This window comes from Halichoerus grypus, chromosome 14, assembly GCF_964656455.1.
Source record: "Halichoerus grypus chromosome 14, mHalGry1.hap1.1, whole genome shotgun sequence".
NCBI lineage: Eukaryota > Metazoa > Chordata > Mammalia > Carnivora > Phocidae > Halichoerus > Halichoerus grypus.
This window is the reverse complement of record NC_135725.1, coordinates 17,415,483-17,431,577: the sequence shown is the minus strand read 5'-3', so window position 1 is coordinate 17,431,577 and position 16,095 is coordinate 17,415,483. Positions and strand designations below refer to the sequence as shown.

At 42.3% G+C, this 16,095-nt stretch overlaps 1 protein-coding gene across 4 annotated transcripts in view; it reads right to left on the bottom strand.

The window, feature by feature from the left end:
- The window catches only part of PCSK5 (proprotein convertase subtilisin/kexin type 5), a 456,302-nt gene that overhangs the window by 328,392 nt on the left and 111,815 nt on the right, over positions 1-16,095 (bottom strand). For all 4 annotated transcript variants that reach the window (XR_013443967.1, XM_078062229.1, XM_036103195.2 and 1 more), the window contains exons 4-5: positions 5,689-5,832; positions 1,658-1,734 (exon numbers count right to left, since the gene is read on the bottom strand). Coding sequence is in view for 3 of the 4 variants with exons in the window: in XM_078062229.1 (XP_077918355.1) it covers positions 1,658-1,734; positions 5,689-5,832 (221 nt within the window). In the remaining variant the exon portion in view is untranslated. The remainder of the gene's footprint in view (positions 1-1,657; positions 1,735-5,688; positions 5,833-16,095) is intronic.

The window sequence follows — 16,095 nt, the reverse complement described above, 5'->3', positions numbered from 1 at the left end:
TGGTTTTAGATTTTGCAGAGTGCAAGTGTTTTTAGGAAGGCTATGTCACACTATAGCAGAATGAACTGTATATCGAAATTTATCAGTGGCGACTTTTTGGTATTGAAGCTTCAAGATTCTTCATCAGTGTTTCAGGCTAGTTCATAAATTAGGTTAAATACATTAGCTCGCATTGTCTCAAATTATGACCCTTGATGTGAAATTCACTATAACTTTAAGCAGTGTAATCTGGACAGCAATGGCCAGGACTGAAAGAAAATTATCCAGTTTAATTTAGGTCCCTTTCTTTTTTTGTTTAGAAGGCTCTGAAAAATTCTATCGAAATCAATTTATGCATTAATGCTTTCACCATTGAATCTGATCTGTAACATTTACCGATTAGCAAACAGCATGCTTTCCACAGTAACTTTTTTGAGGCTTCTTTGTGGATGGTGAAAAGAGGGGGGAAAAAAAAAGAAGAAAAAAACCCATGTGCAGTCACAATTATCTAGGTCAGATGGTTTTATCTAAACTTATTGACTTAATCAAATCATACTCGCTAAGAAATTTTTTCCTAAAGAAAAACACAGGCTGGAAATAGCATGTAATAAATGGGCAAAACACCTCTTTTTGCTACTTCTGAGATTCCAGACTAAAACATGTAAGTAAAAATCGAAATGATAGCATTTAAATCACAGCATTATCCTGGAGGCGTTTTGGAGTAAAAGGAAAAAAGCTAATGTGATCTAGAGATTAGAAATATCTCCTAATCCTTTAAAGAATCTGGGTCATGGGGCGCCTGGGTGGCTCAGTCGGTTAAGCGGCTGCCTTCGGCTCAGGTCATGATCCTGGGGTCCTGGGATCGAGCCCCACGTCCGGCTCCCTGCTTGGCAGAGAGCCTGCTTCTCCCTCTCCCTCTGCCTGCCACTCTGCCTACTTGTGCTCTCTCTCTCTCTGTCAAATAAATAAATAAAATCTTTAAAAAAAAAAAAAAGAATCTGGGTCATCTTAAGCAAGAAAAACCATTCCCATTTATTTTCTGAAGGATGTTAAGATATTCCACGGTATCAAATGGATGTGCATTTTCATCTGCTCTCACAAGAACTACTGTACTAACTGGAGAGTGGAAAAGTGGTTAAATGGGTTTCTATGGCTCTTGAATGTGAAGATAAGAAAGGTAATAGGTTCTGTACGTGGCAAACCTTATAGGTATTTCACGTGTATTAGTAGAAAATACAATCACTACAGAAGAACAAAGCGGCTAATAAGAAAGCCCCTGGCAGAGACTTCAAGCACAGGGGTCAATGAAATTTGTTGAATTTAACAGAATAAAGTAACTCTTTTGGCGTACACATTGTTTTGCCTTTCCCTTTAGCACCCCATCCCCCAAAATGGGTCACCGGCCAATTACCTCATGAGGGGCAATACTCCCCAGCTGTGCCCTCAAGATATGGAAATGCTGAGTCATTCCCCAGGGTTCTCTCTGCGACCATTCTTACCATGGAGACCACCCCTTTTTATTACCCAGAAGCTTCAGTGAAAAGACACCTGTTCACCCTGGAGCAAATTTATGGATCATTTGTTACCAAGGCTTTCTAAGAAAATACTTCCCTCAGCAAGAGGAGAAAACAAAAATCCTTGGCAGCCACAGGCCAGCCCCCGCTCCGCTGGGCCTTACTTGTTCTCGTTGCTTGCGTCGTAACGAGGCATTGGGTCCAGGTCATTCCCATTCACGTCACAACTCGCCAGAGCATCCTACGGCCACAGAGGAGTGAGCAAGAGGAGGAGACAGACATTTAGTAATTAGCCATTAACCTGGAGCCACATGCATTCTTAAACACATTTCCGCAAGAGAGTAATTAGATTAAATAATACATTCATGGTTCGGTGGCATCAGGAGGCCTTGTTCAGTAATTATCACTGTTGTATTTTTCTCCTTAAGGTGAAAAAACACTCTCCACAGACCAAGGAAGAACCCAGACCATTCTTGCCAACATATTTTCCCTCATCTCTGGAACTGACCTCGCGTTCAATGCCTCTGAAGAGGTCCCCAGTGACCACCTTTTCGGTGCAGTATTCTTGGACTCTCTAGAAGCAAAGTGATTTATTTTCCAGGGATTCTCTCTCTATTCCTTACTTCATTTCTGGAGTGTGTAAATTCCTTATGATTCAAAGATTTTTGAAGATAATTCACAAACAACTGGCAAGCCAATTAAAAATCAGTATTAGAAATTTATTATATTAGGTATCGTGGTATCTCTATCAGGCAATAGCTGTCTGGTTTCAGATGTTGTATCTACTATAAAAGAGTCTGTAATTCAGACTTTTTACTAATACCCAATGATCCTCTGTCCCAACCAAAATAATGAACAAAGTTTTATTCTAGGTCAAGCCTTCAAAATGAGGGAAAAGCATCTCTGAAGCCAAAGCTGGATCTGTCTGCTTTTAAAAGTGATTGTGAAACATCTCCAAATTTCTACATTTCTTTCTTTTGATTTTCTAAATTTCTGAAAAGAAATTACTGGCTCATATCTTTACTCCAATTTATATCACAGTAGGTAGAACTAATTTAGACTGTTTTGTGTTTTCTGACACTTTAGGGTAATTCCTGATTTCAGTTTTAGTGAAAGCCAACGTGTTTTCTAGCTTTATCAAAGACTCTTGTTTCTGAAAATAATGTGTAGTACATAGAGTCTGATGTCTGGAGAAATTATGCAAAATACACGGGACATATAAAGGTGGTAGGTAAGTCCCTGCTTCTCCTATAAAGGCGGCCCCACAGCCTCCCATACTGGTCACTAGAGCATGAATGGTGTCTATCTAGTATAACTGACTAATTTTACTTATAAGGAAACAGAGGCCCAAGACAGGCTAAGTAACTTGGCCAAAGGCATGAAGCAAACCAGCTTGTGGAACCAAGATTGGAACCCAGGCCATATGCCCCCTGACCCCATCCAATGTGCTCTTCCCTATACTTCACCAGCTCCAACATCAGGACAACTGAGAAGGATCGGTACTGCTCATCACACAGATATGTTCTAGAGAATTCTCCTCCAAGGGGGGAAAAATGAAAGAGGCAAAGAATGCAATCATAATTAGGTTAAAGCCGTCTGTGTTTCATCAAATATATTCCTAGCTGGTGGGGGGCAGGAACACCCCATAAATACCACACTGTGTATGACCAGAAAGACTTCTCTGTTGGGAGAGAGGTCCCCACAGTTCTGTTCTTTATATGACCTGGGCTCACTCACTATAGCCTTCAGGCTCCAGCTTCTCCCCTCTTGAAGGAGGAGACGAATAGAAAATTCTTTTTAGCTCTCAAATTCTATGCTGTGAATGCCTGGGTGTGCTTGGAGGCAGGGTGAGAGTGGCCGCTCAAACGTTTTGTTCAAATGAGAACAAAATGAATCTGCAGTTCCTTCTCTCTCTCTCTTTTTAACCTTCGGGAAAAGTCACCTAATTTGGCGGAAATTGTTTCAATATGTCACTGTAAAAAATTAATTTGTGAAGTTTCTTGGCTGAATGTTTGACACAAAACGGGTGACAGGGGAAGACTGTAAGGAAAGATTCAAGTGTGAGGTGACACTGGGGGTTTGTGTGGGTCAGAAATATGGGTCACTGTGAGCCAGTGGGAGTTTCTGGGGCGCCAAGGAAGGGGCTTGGAGGTATTTTATTTGCAAAGATAAAATGAAGTCTCTTCAGGAAAATTAATTTGAGATTCAGTATCATGAAATAAGCAAGACTGAGCAAATAAGAAAGGAACATTGGAGAGAATATGGTGATCACGCTCTAAAAATGGTTTCATGAGAAGCTGGAGCAGTAGGGAAAGGGGGGCAGAGGAGACATGGAACCAAGCCTTCCCATGCTGAGGGAGATGGAGATAGAGAGAGAGAGAGAGAGATCAGATTTCAAGAAGGCATCATATCCCTGGTCTCTGAAACTTGGCCTTAAGGAAAAGGTCAGGTCCACTCTGAGTGAGCCCAGAACAATGTACCCCAGGGCCACTCTGTGTCCACTGAGGCAGCAGGCATGCTGGGATGGCAAGTCCTTTGTGCTGATGGGCAGAGGGACCCGAAGGGCAGGGCCTGCCTCATCATTCCCTGGCAGCTCAGGGCACAGGGTGGTGGGCTGGGCTTGCTGAAGTGCCTCCTTTAACGACCATGAAATGGAATACAGAAGACAAAAATCTGCGGAGACGGGGTCCTCCCAGTTATATAGCTCAGGATTCTCTGTGGGTCCCCTCCGTGAACACGGGGCAAAGCTTCCCACCCTGGCCCGTGGCTTTCCTCCTTTGGGGTCAGTAAGAGTCCTGCAAGGGAAGTAAAGCAGACTTCACCATGACTTAGAGCTGCTTGTATTTTCAGGGATAGGAGAGGAAACTGTATGCGGCTAGAAAATCACTGATTTTAAGAGAAATTTTTTTCAATACCAACATGAAATGTAATTTAGGGACCCTCGACACGGCCAAAATTTTGGAATTAAAAGGAATCAGGATGGGCGCCTGGGTGGCTCAGTCGTTAAGCGTCTGCCTTCGGCTCAGGTCATGATCCCAGGGTCCTGGGATCGAGTCCCACATCGGGCTCCCTGCTCGGCGGGAAGCCTGCTTCTCCCTCTCCCACTCCCCCTGCTTGTGTTCCCTCTCTCGCTGTGTCTCTCTCTGTCAAATAAATAAATAAAATCTTAAAAAAAAAAAAAAAGGAATCAGGAAAGAAGAGAGGAGGATGAGGGGGAAAAGCGACTGTCGTTTAAGCGGCATGCGGTGGTATCAGTGTTCCTGGGTGGAAACAGTCGTCACCAGAAAAGAGGTCTGAGGGGAAGTCAGAAGACATGGGTGTGAGTGGGATCCACAGGATTTTCTGCTGAGCCCTCATGGGAATCAGAGTTGTATTTGCAGATAATAGGGGATCGTTGCAGGCTCCTTATAAGAGAAGAAATATTTGAGAGAGAACACTAAGGTGTCAGGAAACACAAATTTGGAGCCGACAGAGAATGGCATATTGAGAGATAATATGGCCCTCTCAAGTGACCTTAGAAAGGAAAAGCCAATGGAAGGAATGAGCTTGGAGGGGGTAGAGTTTAGAGAGATCATTTGCACATTTCTAGGCAGTAGATACCACAGTGGTAGATGGAACCCACAGGCCCAAGGGGCAGAAACTGACCCCAATGTTCCGTGGGCTCTGTGGTCTTGGGCTCATCCTACATCCTACATCCTCCTGGAGTCCTGGAATCACAGTTCCTCCTTAAGAGAGGGAACTGACTGCTTCCTAGGACTAGTAGGAGGCTGATCACTATTGTCCTTTGAAAAAGGGAGTTAAAAAAAAAAAAAAGAGAAAGAGACCAGTAGAAAAACTTGAGAAAAGTTCTAAGTACGCTTTTCTCCACAAGAGAAACAGTGTGTGGCGTGGCTTTGTGGATGAGTTGTTGAGAAGAGTGGTCATTATCAGGAGCAGATGGTGGTGGGGGTGGGGTTTCTGCTGCCTTATCACTTGCTTTTTGTCATCAGAACATCAAAGGCACTTGAAAGTTGAAAGCAGTAGCTCACCTCCCTGTACTCAGAGGGTGCAACGTTTTGTAAGATGGAAGCGATACGCAGAGCCTACTGTATCTGCTAGCTGCCCTTTTCAGTAGCAACCCCACTTCTTGACAGTCCTCACACGCGTCCCCTTACTTCCCAGGATGGAGGGGGCTCCGACCACAGCACACACTCACGTAGTTCTGCATCAGATCCGGGTGGGTTCTCTCAATGCCATCATCCAGGATGGTCACAACGATGTTCTTTCCCGTGTAGCCTCTCTTCCAGGCTCCTTCTATGTTCATGTCTGATTGGCAGGGATGTGTGTTGTCACTGCAGTGCTGAGGAAGGAGGAGGGAGAATTAGACGGTGCAGATGACTAATAATCAGAAGATGGGCAAATCACCTCCTTGTGCAGATAATGGGTTACGTTAACGGACATGTGGTGGTGGCCTGCAGAGCAGAAGCATGGTTCTCTAGCATAATAACAAGAGAAGGCAGGAAGGGTACACGTGGGGAAGGCAAGCAAACAGAAGTCTTCTGCCTGCTCTGCCCTGTGCTAATGCCATAGATCCTTTGAAAAAAATAGAGTCAAATAAATTCCATCCCAGCAGCACAATAAGGGATGTATCATTTTATTGTCAGCACGTATTAATGACACAGAAGAAAGCGTTGTAACGTTTCATTTATAAACCCAAACTAGGCAACCGCAGAGCACACACTGGATAATCTCTTAACCAGGCCCCTGGAAGCCAAGCTAGCCAAAACTGAGAACTCAGGCAGCTTTCGGACAGTGTCAGCCAGAGGGGTGCTACCATCAGAACCCACGAAGGAGGAAAAAGTAACAGTTTCATCAAACTTCTTTTGCTGAATTAGCCACGGCTATCATACCATGATAGGTAGGGGGCAGGCATACTCAGTCAGCGGTACTTGGAGAAGGGAACGAAGAAGGGAACCAAGTCTGGACAGGAAATGTGTGTGAAGGATTCAGAGGGCAGACTGGAGAAACATCGGATCTTAGCTCGTTAGGGTCATAGTCATGTCATTCCACAATGGCTACAACATAGAAACATAGCAAGAAATGCACGAACCCATCAGCTCTTCCTGACATACTAGCATCCATCCAACCCACACAATGGCCCCCTCCAACTCCATCTCTTTGAAACGTCCCTCTGAGCGGTGTTGTTTCCCAAGTTCTTAAGACTTCGTAGAGGAACAAAGGAAAAAAGACGTGCTGTAACATAATGCCATCGTAACATGGGCCACCCCAGATCGTACCATTCTCCATTTTCTTCCTGCCTTTGTAACAGTTCAGCTCTTCAGGAGGGGGGAGAGAATGCGAGCTTTGTAGGCCCTGCGCGTAATGGAGACCCCACTGCCACTGACTCATCTAACGTATACTTTACTGAGCACCTACTACACACTGGGGTGTGACGGTAAGCAGGCAGATAAGGTTCCTGTCCTAATGACCCCTCCGAAGGGGAGACACCGATAATAAACCAACAATACCATTCAGAGTCCTCCTTGGGTTTTTAAGGAATGAAAGAGGGTGATAGAATGGTGAATGCCAAGGGACCGGAGCAGACCACTCTCGGTGGGATGGGAGGTGGAGCCTGTGGTCTCCGGAAGTGAAATCAGAGCTGATGCAGGACTGGTGACAAAGAGCTGCTCCGCCCAAGAGCCTAGAGATGTGTCTTCTTGGTAGAGGACAGTAAATGCCAGGGTAATGTACGGTGGGCAACAGCTTAGCACACTGAAGACAGAGAAAGAAGGTGGTGTATGGCTGAAGCTCAGGGAATGAGGGAAAGAATGGCCTGGAAGACAGCCAGTTAGAAGGGGAAGAGAGGTCAGACCATCCAGGGCTTTGTAGGCATGACTGGGCTTTTATTCTAACTACAACCTAAATAAATGGAAGCTCATCTCTTTCCAAACTTCATCCATCAAAATCTGATGCTAACAAGAGACAGATACCTCCAACAGCCCTGACAGGAATTTGTAAATTTATTCTCCAAATGAGACTGCCTTTCGTTGAATGTTATCAACACACCTGATAGTTTCAAGGATTCATTCTAACAAAGGGTGTACCCATTTTTCACCACAGGTAGTATCAATTTCATAGAGGATGGGGGCTTATATATTTTCTGAACATTTGTATCTTTTTCTCACCTCCTTGACTTCTTTCTGGCATTTGAGGCCCTGCACACACGCACGCATGCACGCACACACACACACACACACAATCTACTATGACACTGACCCAAATTCCACTTTCTCCACCTCTCCCTAGTTTCCCAGGCACAGTTCAGCCCCTACACCTCTCCTCACAAAGACTTCTCATGGCCTTCATCTGACTCATCGGTCTCTTCCCTATCCCTGAACTCAAGGATACAGACAGACAGACACACACACATATTCTGTTCTATACAGTCCACCCCCTACTTAATAAATTCTGCTGAACTGCTCTTGACTGTTGAATCTTGTGTGTGAATCTTGTCTTATTGATTGTAAGCCCCTCTAAGACTAAGCATTAAACCAAGTCTAACCTAAGACCGGCTGACTGATCACATGCGTGAGGGCATATCCTCAATCTCATTTCAAAGGTCACAACTGCTATGATGCTCACTGTTCCGACCTCGTCAGAGATATCTAGCCAGCTAATGCTTGGTTAATGGAGATGTTCATGAAAGAAATAGTGTAGATTTCCGAAAGGCCTACGTTTTCCAGAAGTCTCCTTCTGGCCAAGAGTGTGGGCCTCTCCTCACCAAACACTTTGATGTAACACAAAGCAAACTTGACAGGTTTCCATGTCATTTTCCCTTTCTCAGAACCTGTTCTGGCCACCTGTGGTATCGTTTGTGACATGAAGTAACGTTAATGTGGCCAAGAGGTGGGCTGGAGGAAGGAAATGCGCAGGAAATGGGTAACCCGCAAATGGGATAACCATCCTGAAGTGGAGGGACGCTTCCTGAAATTGTAATTATGAAAATTGAAGAAAACCAGCTGTCTATGGAAAACGTGTGTTAAAAGTGAAGCAATTAGGTTTTTTTCTTCCACCTCTGCTTCTGTTAAATCTGACTTTAACAGATTAAATATTTTTGTACCATATTTTTTTCTTTTCATCTGCCAACATGGGAGGGGAAGGAGAGGAAATATCCAATTGATGCTTTCATTTGGATAATCTAATATAGCAAGCAGCCAACATTTCAAAAGAAAAAGACATCAGGGCCTGAGGTGTTTTCTGCAAATGAGTAATAAGGCCGGAGGACCCTTAAATCAGAATCCTAAATTCTGAATGTGATCTTTAGATTTTTTTAACACACATTTCAAGTGGTCTAGGCTTCCAAACATGTTTCTGATGTGGTTGTTTCATACACCCAAGGTATCCAGAGAGCAAAGACTACAGAATAAACTGATGCCAGTCAACAATGACCAAAGAGGAGAACGAATGAATCACTTCCTTAACTGCCTCCTTGAAATGGCCTTTAAACTGGGCTCTATTTACTTGCCCAGGAATCTGTGTTACAGCATCACCCAAAGGCAAAAAGAACATAGCTTAGCCCTGATTTCCTCAGACATAATCAATCAATGTTGAGAAGATCTCAGCCAGAGCTGGAACTCAAGACTAGTTTCCGGAAATGTGTCACCACATATGTAGTCCATAGACTGGTATTCACAAAAGAGGCCAGTCAGACCCTTCCAGCATATCTGAAGATGATGCAAACCACATACATGCACAGTATGCGCAACATAAATACTTATAGTGAATGTATGTACCTTCGTTTCTGAATAATGTACTGTATTTTCAATGATGGTCTACGCACAGGGGACTAAATATTTAGAAATGACACAAAATGGAAAATACCTGCAGAAACAATGGTTGCCACCCATGTCTCCCATTCCTAATCCATAAGAGCTTTTATTCTTTTTAGGAATGCATTTTGAGAGTTTGCTCTGTGGACTTCGGAAATGGCCTCTTCCATACCCAGGTTATGAGCTATTCTACTTAAGGAGTAGCACAGAGGACCAGAGGGGAATGGAGGGAAAACTGAATGGGAGGAAATCAGAGAGGGAGGGAGACAAACCATGAGAGACTCTGGACTCGAGGAAACAAACTAAGGGTTACAGAAGGGAGGGGGGTGGGGGGATGGGGTACCTGGGTGATGGGCATTAAGGAGGGCACGTGTTGTGTAGAGCACTGGGTGTTATACGCAACTAGTAAATCATTGAACTCTACATCAAAAACTAATGATGTACTATATGTTGGCTAACTGAACATAATAAAAATAAAATTACAAAAAAACCCTTCATAATGTACTGTATGTTGGCTAATTGAACATAATAATAAAAAATTAAAAAAAAAATAAACCACTCTGGGTGTGTCTGCTTTTCTTGTGTCTTCATAAACACATCACAGTGTTTGCTCAATGAAAGAACAGTTGATACTAAAAATAAACACCTTTGTTACATTCTCATGAACCTTTTCTTGAGGGACAGGTGGGGGGTAACTCTCAATGTCATTCTTTTTAAGCATCTCCAAGTTCTGAAGGTCTTCAATGGACTGCCAATTTATATGCTGTCAACAGCCCACTAACATTGAAAACACCTATTGTTATCATCGATACAGTGACTCCTAAGACTGCATCTCTGAGTATACACTGTTAATAAGGATGCAGAATACACAAAAATTCTGTTTTATGGACAAATTCAAAAACATATCTAGTCAACTTAGTATAAGTGTATATATACTTGAAATTCTTTGTAGACTCTGGAGTCCAAAAGATGTAAGAAATTGAAAAAAACAACAACAACAAACCAGAATCGATACTCCCCCTTAAGGGAAATAGAACTGACACCTACAAGATCCTTACCATGGCCAAGCCTTGGACTAATTACTTTAAGTGGTCTAGCTTCATTTAAGACTCAGAACAACTGTTTGAAGGAAGTACTTTTATCATCTGCTTTTAACAGATAAAAAAAAAAAAATGGGGCTTAATCAGCTTCAGTAACCTTCCAGAGTTCACACAGCTAGTCAATATTAAAATTAGGATTCTAAAGGAAGCAGTCTGACACCAGACCACAGGGTTATGGAAACTCTTCTGTTAAAAGTTAAAACAGAAGGGGCTTAGAGGAAGCCGTAACATGTGCAAAGTCAGGAGTAGATGTTGGACAATATAGCCCCAATAAAGAAATTCAAATCACAAATCTCACTTGCCTTAGCACTGTGATCAGTGCATTCAAGGGATAAGGTAGAATACAGGTGAGTAAGACTTAAGGGACCTAATTTTTCCTAATTCCACTTATTCCAACACATCTTTTAGGAAATTGCAAAGTTTCTATTTTTTATAGTTAAAATAACAGAGAGTTCACTTCTTTGCTAAATAGCCAAAGATGTGCTGGTAAATAAATTTTTTAAAAGATTTTATTTATTTATTCATTCATTCATTCATTCATTCAGAGGGGGAGAGAGAGAGAGAGAGAGAGACAGAGTGAGAGAGAAAGAGAATCCAAAGCAGACTCCACAGTGAGTGCAGAGCCCAAAATGGGACTCCATCTCATGGCCCTGAGATCATGACCTGAGCCAAAATCAAGAATCTGAGGCTCAACTGACTGAGCCACCCAGGCACCCCTCAATTCATAAAAAAAGAAAATTCCTTTTGGTCACCTGGCTGCCTCATCAGAAGAGCATATGACCTTGATCTTGGGGTCGTGAGTTCGAGCCCTACATTGGACATAGAAATTACTTAAAAATATATATATAAAAATAAATAAACTTAAAAAAAAATCCCTTATTTGTAGTGTTTGCCAATTTCCATGGTGTAAATACACACATCATGGTGAGTTTTAAACTATCACACTCCACAAAATTCTTGAATCTGTAAGTTCTCATGAGCTCTCAGAAGGCAGATCCAAAACACCACAGGAAATGGCTCACTCCACTGTTAGTTAGCCTTGCTCCATTTAAGATGAAGCTGTCCCTTCAAATGGGTCTGACATCTGCTTCTCAGTACTTGGGAACTACTGGTAAGTACCTAGGCTTAGTTGTCCCCTTCACAGTTTCAATCATTTTAATTCTTCTTGAGTCTATTTGGAAAAGGTCTTTCTTTAACCTTTCTTCCTCAAGGCTACCTAGAGCTATTGGACTTTGGGCTTTTGTGAGGCCATAAACTGATGGCTCTTCATGGGATACATGAAATAGAGATTCTATGACTCCAAAACCAAAGATGACTTCATAGATTTTTGAAAATCTCAATTAAGCCAGGGAAGTCCTAACACATTTACTACTCTATTTATGAGTTATTCTGATGGACCTGAAATCCTTTGTTATCACACACATGAAAAAAAAAAAAAAGATGCCCCTGGTTAAAAGAGATCCAACATCCACTTATTCAAGGATCATTATTCAGTCTGTAGGTTTTCCAGAAATTCCAAGGAAGCCCAGTATGTTTCAATAACACAAAATTCAGCACAGCAACTATTACAGCTGGGAGAACCAGAAAGGTTAAATTCCATCTTTGTTACTTTCCAGTTACATTGACTTTGTTAAGTTCCCTAAATTCTTAAAAACTGATCTGTAGTTTGAATGCAGAGAATTGTCATAAAGATTAAAGAAGATAAAGTACATAAGAAATGGCTGTGTTATTAAGTCCTGTTGTTGATGAGAGCACAGTCATAGGAGGCATAAGTGTACCCAATAGTTTACAAAAGAACACTGAGAGAGAGAGAGAGAGAGAGAGAGAGAGAGAGAGAGATTACTACAAAATAATAAGATAATGGTTTTCTTCATTGTCTGGAAAGGCAGGTCAGACAAACTTAAAGGGGCAATTGATCCTTTGTAAGGATAGTTGTGATGACCTGAATATTTTACATTTGTGGCTGTGGATCTAGAGACGAGGGATGAGGTATGGGAGTAGAAAACAGTATCCAACTATTCTCTGTTACATTGGTCAGATGGCCTCCTACGAATCATCACACATTTTTTTACTCCACACATTTATACCAGTATTCCAACCCTTCCAGAACCACGGTTCACATCTCCTATAACATAATTTTGACAGAGGATCATTTCTCAGTTACATATCTCAAGTATGTCCCACATAACACCAAAGAAACATCAGGAAACAGTGGACGTTAGAAGAAGAAAGGCTGTGGGGAACAAAACATGCCCAGATAGAGGAAAATGAGAAGAAATCCAGTTCCTAAAATTCTACTCATAACTGAGGATCAAGAAATTGAGGCAGTGTAGTCAACAGATCTTTGACAAAGGTGCAAAGGCACTACAATGGACCGAAGATAGTAATGGTGCTGGAACAACGGGACATGCGCGTGAATAAAGTCTATCTAAATGCAGACCTTACATCCTTCACAAAAATTCACTTAAATTGGATCTGAGACCTAAATACAAAATTCATAACTAAAATTCCTGGAAGATAACATAGGAGAAAAGCTAGATGACCTTGGGTATGATGACGCCTTTCTAGATATGATACCAAAGGCACAATCCGTGAAAGAAATAACTGAAAAGCTGAACTTCATTAAAATTAAAAACTTCTGCTCTATGAAAGATAATATCAAGACATTGAAAAGACGAGGCACAGACTGGAAGAAAATATTTGCAAAAGACACATCTAATAAAGGACACATCCAAAATATACGAAGAACTCAAACTCAACAATAAAGAAACAAAACCACCTCATTAAAAAATGGCCAAAGACCTCAACAGACACCTCGCCAAAGAAGAGATACAGAGGGCACATAAGCATACAGGAAGATGTTCCATGTCATTGGTCAGCAGAAAAATGCAAATAAAACTGAGATACCACCACACACCTATGAGAATGGCCAAAATCCAGAACACTGACGCTACCAAATGCTGGTGAGGTTATGGAGCAATAGGAACTCTCATTCACTGCTGGTAGGAATGTGAAATGCAGCCACTTTGGAAGACAGTTTGACAGTATCTTACAAAATTAAACAGGCTCTTGCCATACAACAGTTACACTCTCCGGCATTTACCGTAAGTTGAAAACTTATGTCCACACACACACACACACACACACACAAAACTTCGTATGGATGCTTATTTATAGCACCTTTATTCACAAATGCCAAAACTTAGAAGCCACCAAGATGGCTTTCAGTAGGTTACGGCACAAACTGTGATATGTCCAGACAATGGAACATTACTCAGTGCTAAAAAGAAATGAGCTCTCAAGCCATAAAAAGCCATGGAGGAAACTTAAATTACTAAATGAAAGAAGCCAATCTGAAAAGGCTATACACCATTTGATTCCAACTACAGGACACTGTGGAAAAGGCAAAACTATGAAGACCGTAGAAAGATCAGTGGTTGCCAGGGATTGGGGATGAGAGGATGGATAAGTGGAGCACAGAGAATTTTTAGAGCGGGGAAAATACTCTTTGTTATTTCATGGTGGATCCATGTCATTATACGTTGGTCCCAAACCACAGAATGTACAATACTGAGGGAGACCCTAATGCAAACCATGGACTTGGGATGATTATGCATCAGTGCAAGTTCATCAACTGTAAGAAATGTACCACTCTTTTGGGAGATGGCAAGAACGTGGGCAGCTATGAGGGTGTTGGGGCAAGAGGCATATGGGAAATCTCTATAACTTCCTCTCAAGTTTACTGTGAAGCTAAAACCACTCTAAAAAAATATGGTCTTGGGAAAAAAAAAAAAAAAGAAGAATTGAGGCAGAACAGCCAAAGGATAACTGGACAGTCCGTGCCTTTATTTGAGTGGACATTTCTTTCATGTGTAAATTGTGGGATCCTCTTCACATCTTTAGGCCCCTGACACGCCTTGAAGTAGAAACTTTCAGTCCTAAAAATATTTACCCAAGAAGCCAACAAACAAATATTTTCTCCTTTCCGGAATGTCTACATGTCCTATCTCAGTGTTTGGAGAACTCGTTTCAGCTCTATCACCCGGTGTCGTAGCTAAAGGGTAACCTGAATCCCTAAAACTCACTAGACATTTCCGAGACACTAAGACCAAGTTTCACTTGACGTGTATAGCCCACTGCACTGGCAGGATTCACACCATTCTTGAATACATCAGGTCTAAAAACAGTCAGGTTTTGGAAGCCTGGATCTGAACCCTCTGCCCCTTTCTCTTTTCTTCCTATCGTTAGGCCACATTGCCTCCAATTTTCACAGAGCCTTGGCTGTTGGCCCCAATCCATGACTTTTTACCTTTCTAACCCGTCTTATGCTTCCAATCTAACCCCCTGTCATTTAAAAAATATTTTTATCAAGCTCTTACTCTATTCTGGTCACTCTATGGGTTGGACACTGTCCCTGCCCTCAAGTCCTTCAAGTCTTGTCTGTGTGACCGACAAGCAATTTCACAAAAACACCTGTTTAGCATTATAACAAGGGTAGCCAGGGTATGGTGGGAACGTGGAACCTAGTCAGGGGCAAGAGAAGAAAGGCTGAGCGCACTTCCTAGAGAAAATGGCATTTCAACTGAGCTCCCAAATAGGAGCTCACAGAGCCAGAGGGCAAGCAAGGGATGGAGAGGATGTGCTCATTTGGGGGAAGGGTAAAGAATAATCAAAGAGAGATTCGAGCGGTAAAGGAACTTAAAGAAATTTGGTACCGCTGGAGGATACAGATGGGAGAGGGGACAGGGATGAGAAAAAGTGGAATGAGATAAGAATGCAGAGGTACGCTGGGACCAGACCATAAATGTTCTTACGAGCCATGTTTGTTTGTTTTGTTTGAGCTGTATCACAATTCAATGTAAAATCATTGAAGGGTTTTAAGATAGGGATTAACATGGTTTGGATGTCTAAAATGCATCTCAAACTGGGAGGCGCCTGGGTGGCTCAGTCAGTGGAGCATCTGACTTTTGGTTTCGGCTCAGGTAATGATCTCGGGGTCCTGAGATTGAGCCCCGTGTCGGGCTCTGTGCTCAGCACAGAATCTGCTTGTCTCTCTCCCTCTGCTCCTCCCCATGTTTTCGCTCTCTCTCTCATAAATAAAATCTTAAAAAACAAAAAACAAAAAACAAAAAAAACCTTATCTCAAACTGAATTCCCAAGAAAAACACTTGATTTCTCCCTTCTGGCTCCTACAAAGCCGTTCATACCCAGGGTTTTCCACATCCCCCATGCAAGTTCATAGCATCCGTGGCTCCTCTCCTTCTCTATAAACACCTGTCAGCAGATCCTTCAAAAGAACTCTGAAACCTCACCTCTTCCCACCATCTTCAGGGCTACACAGTGACTCAATCTACTACCCCTCTTATTCTTCTACAGTCTGTTCTCTATATAGCAGTAAAGTGATCATTGTAAACTAAGTCAGATGTATTCTCAATAAACATCCTCAATCATTCTCAAGTTCCAATGACTTTCCCTCACAGTTTCAATAATATACCAAGTCCATTCCACGGCCTAACGTGAAACCATCCCCCTGATCTCTTACTCATTCTATTCCACTAAACACCCTTTTCCATCCCAATCCCACTCCTATCCCAAGGTTTTGCTACTTGCTCTTCTCTGACACTTCCTCAGATACCCACACGGTTCCCTCTCTGATGTTCAACTATTACCTCCAGAGACAGGCTGTCCCTAATC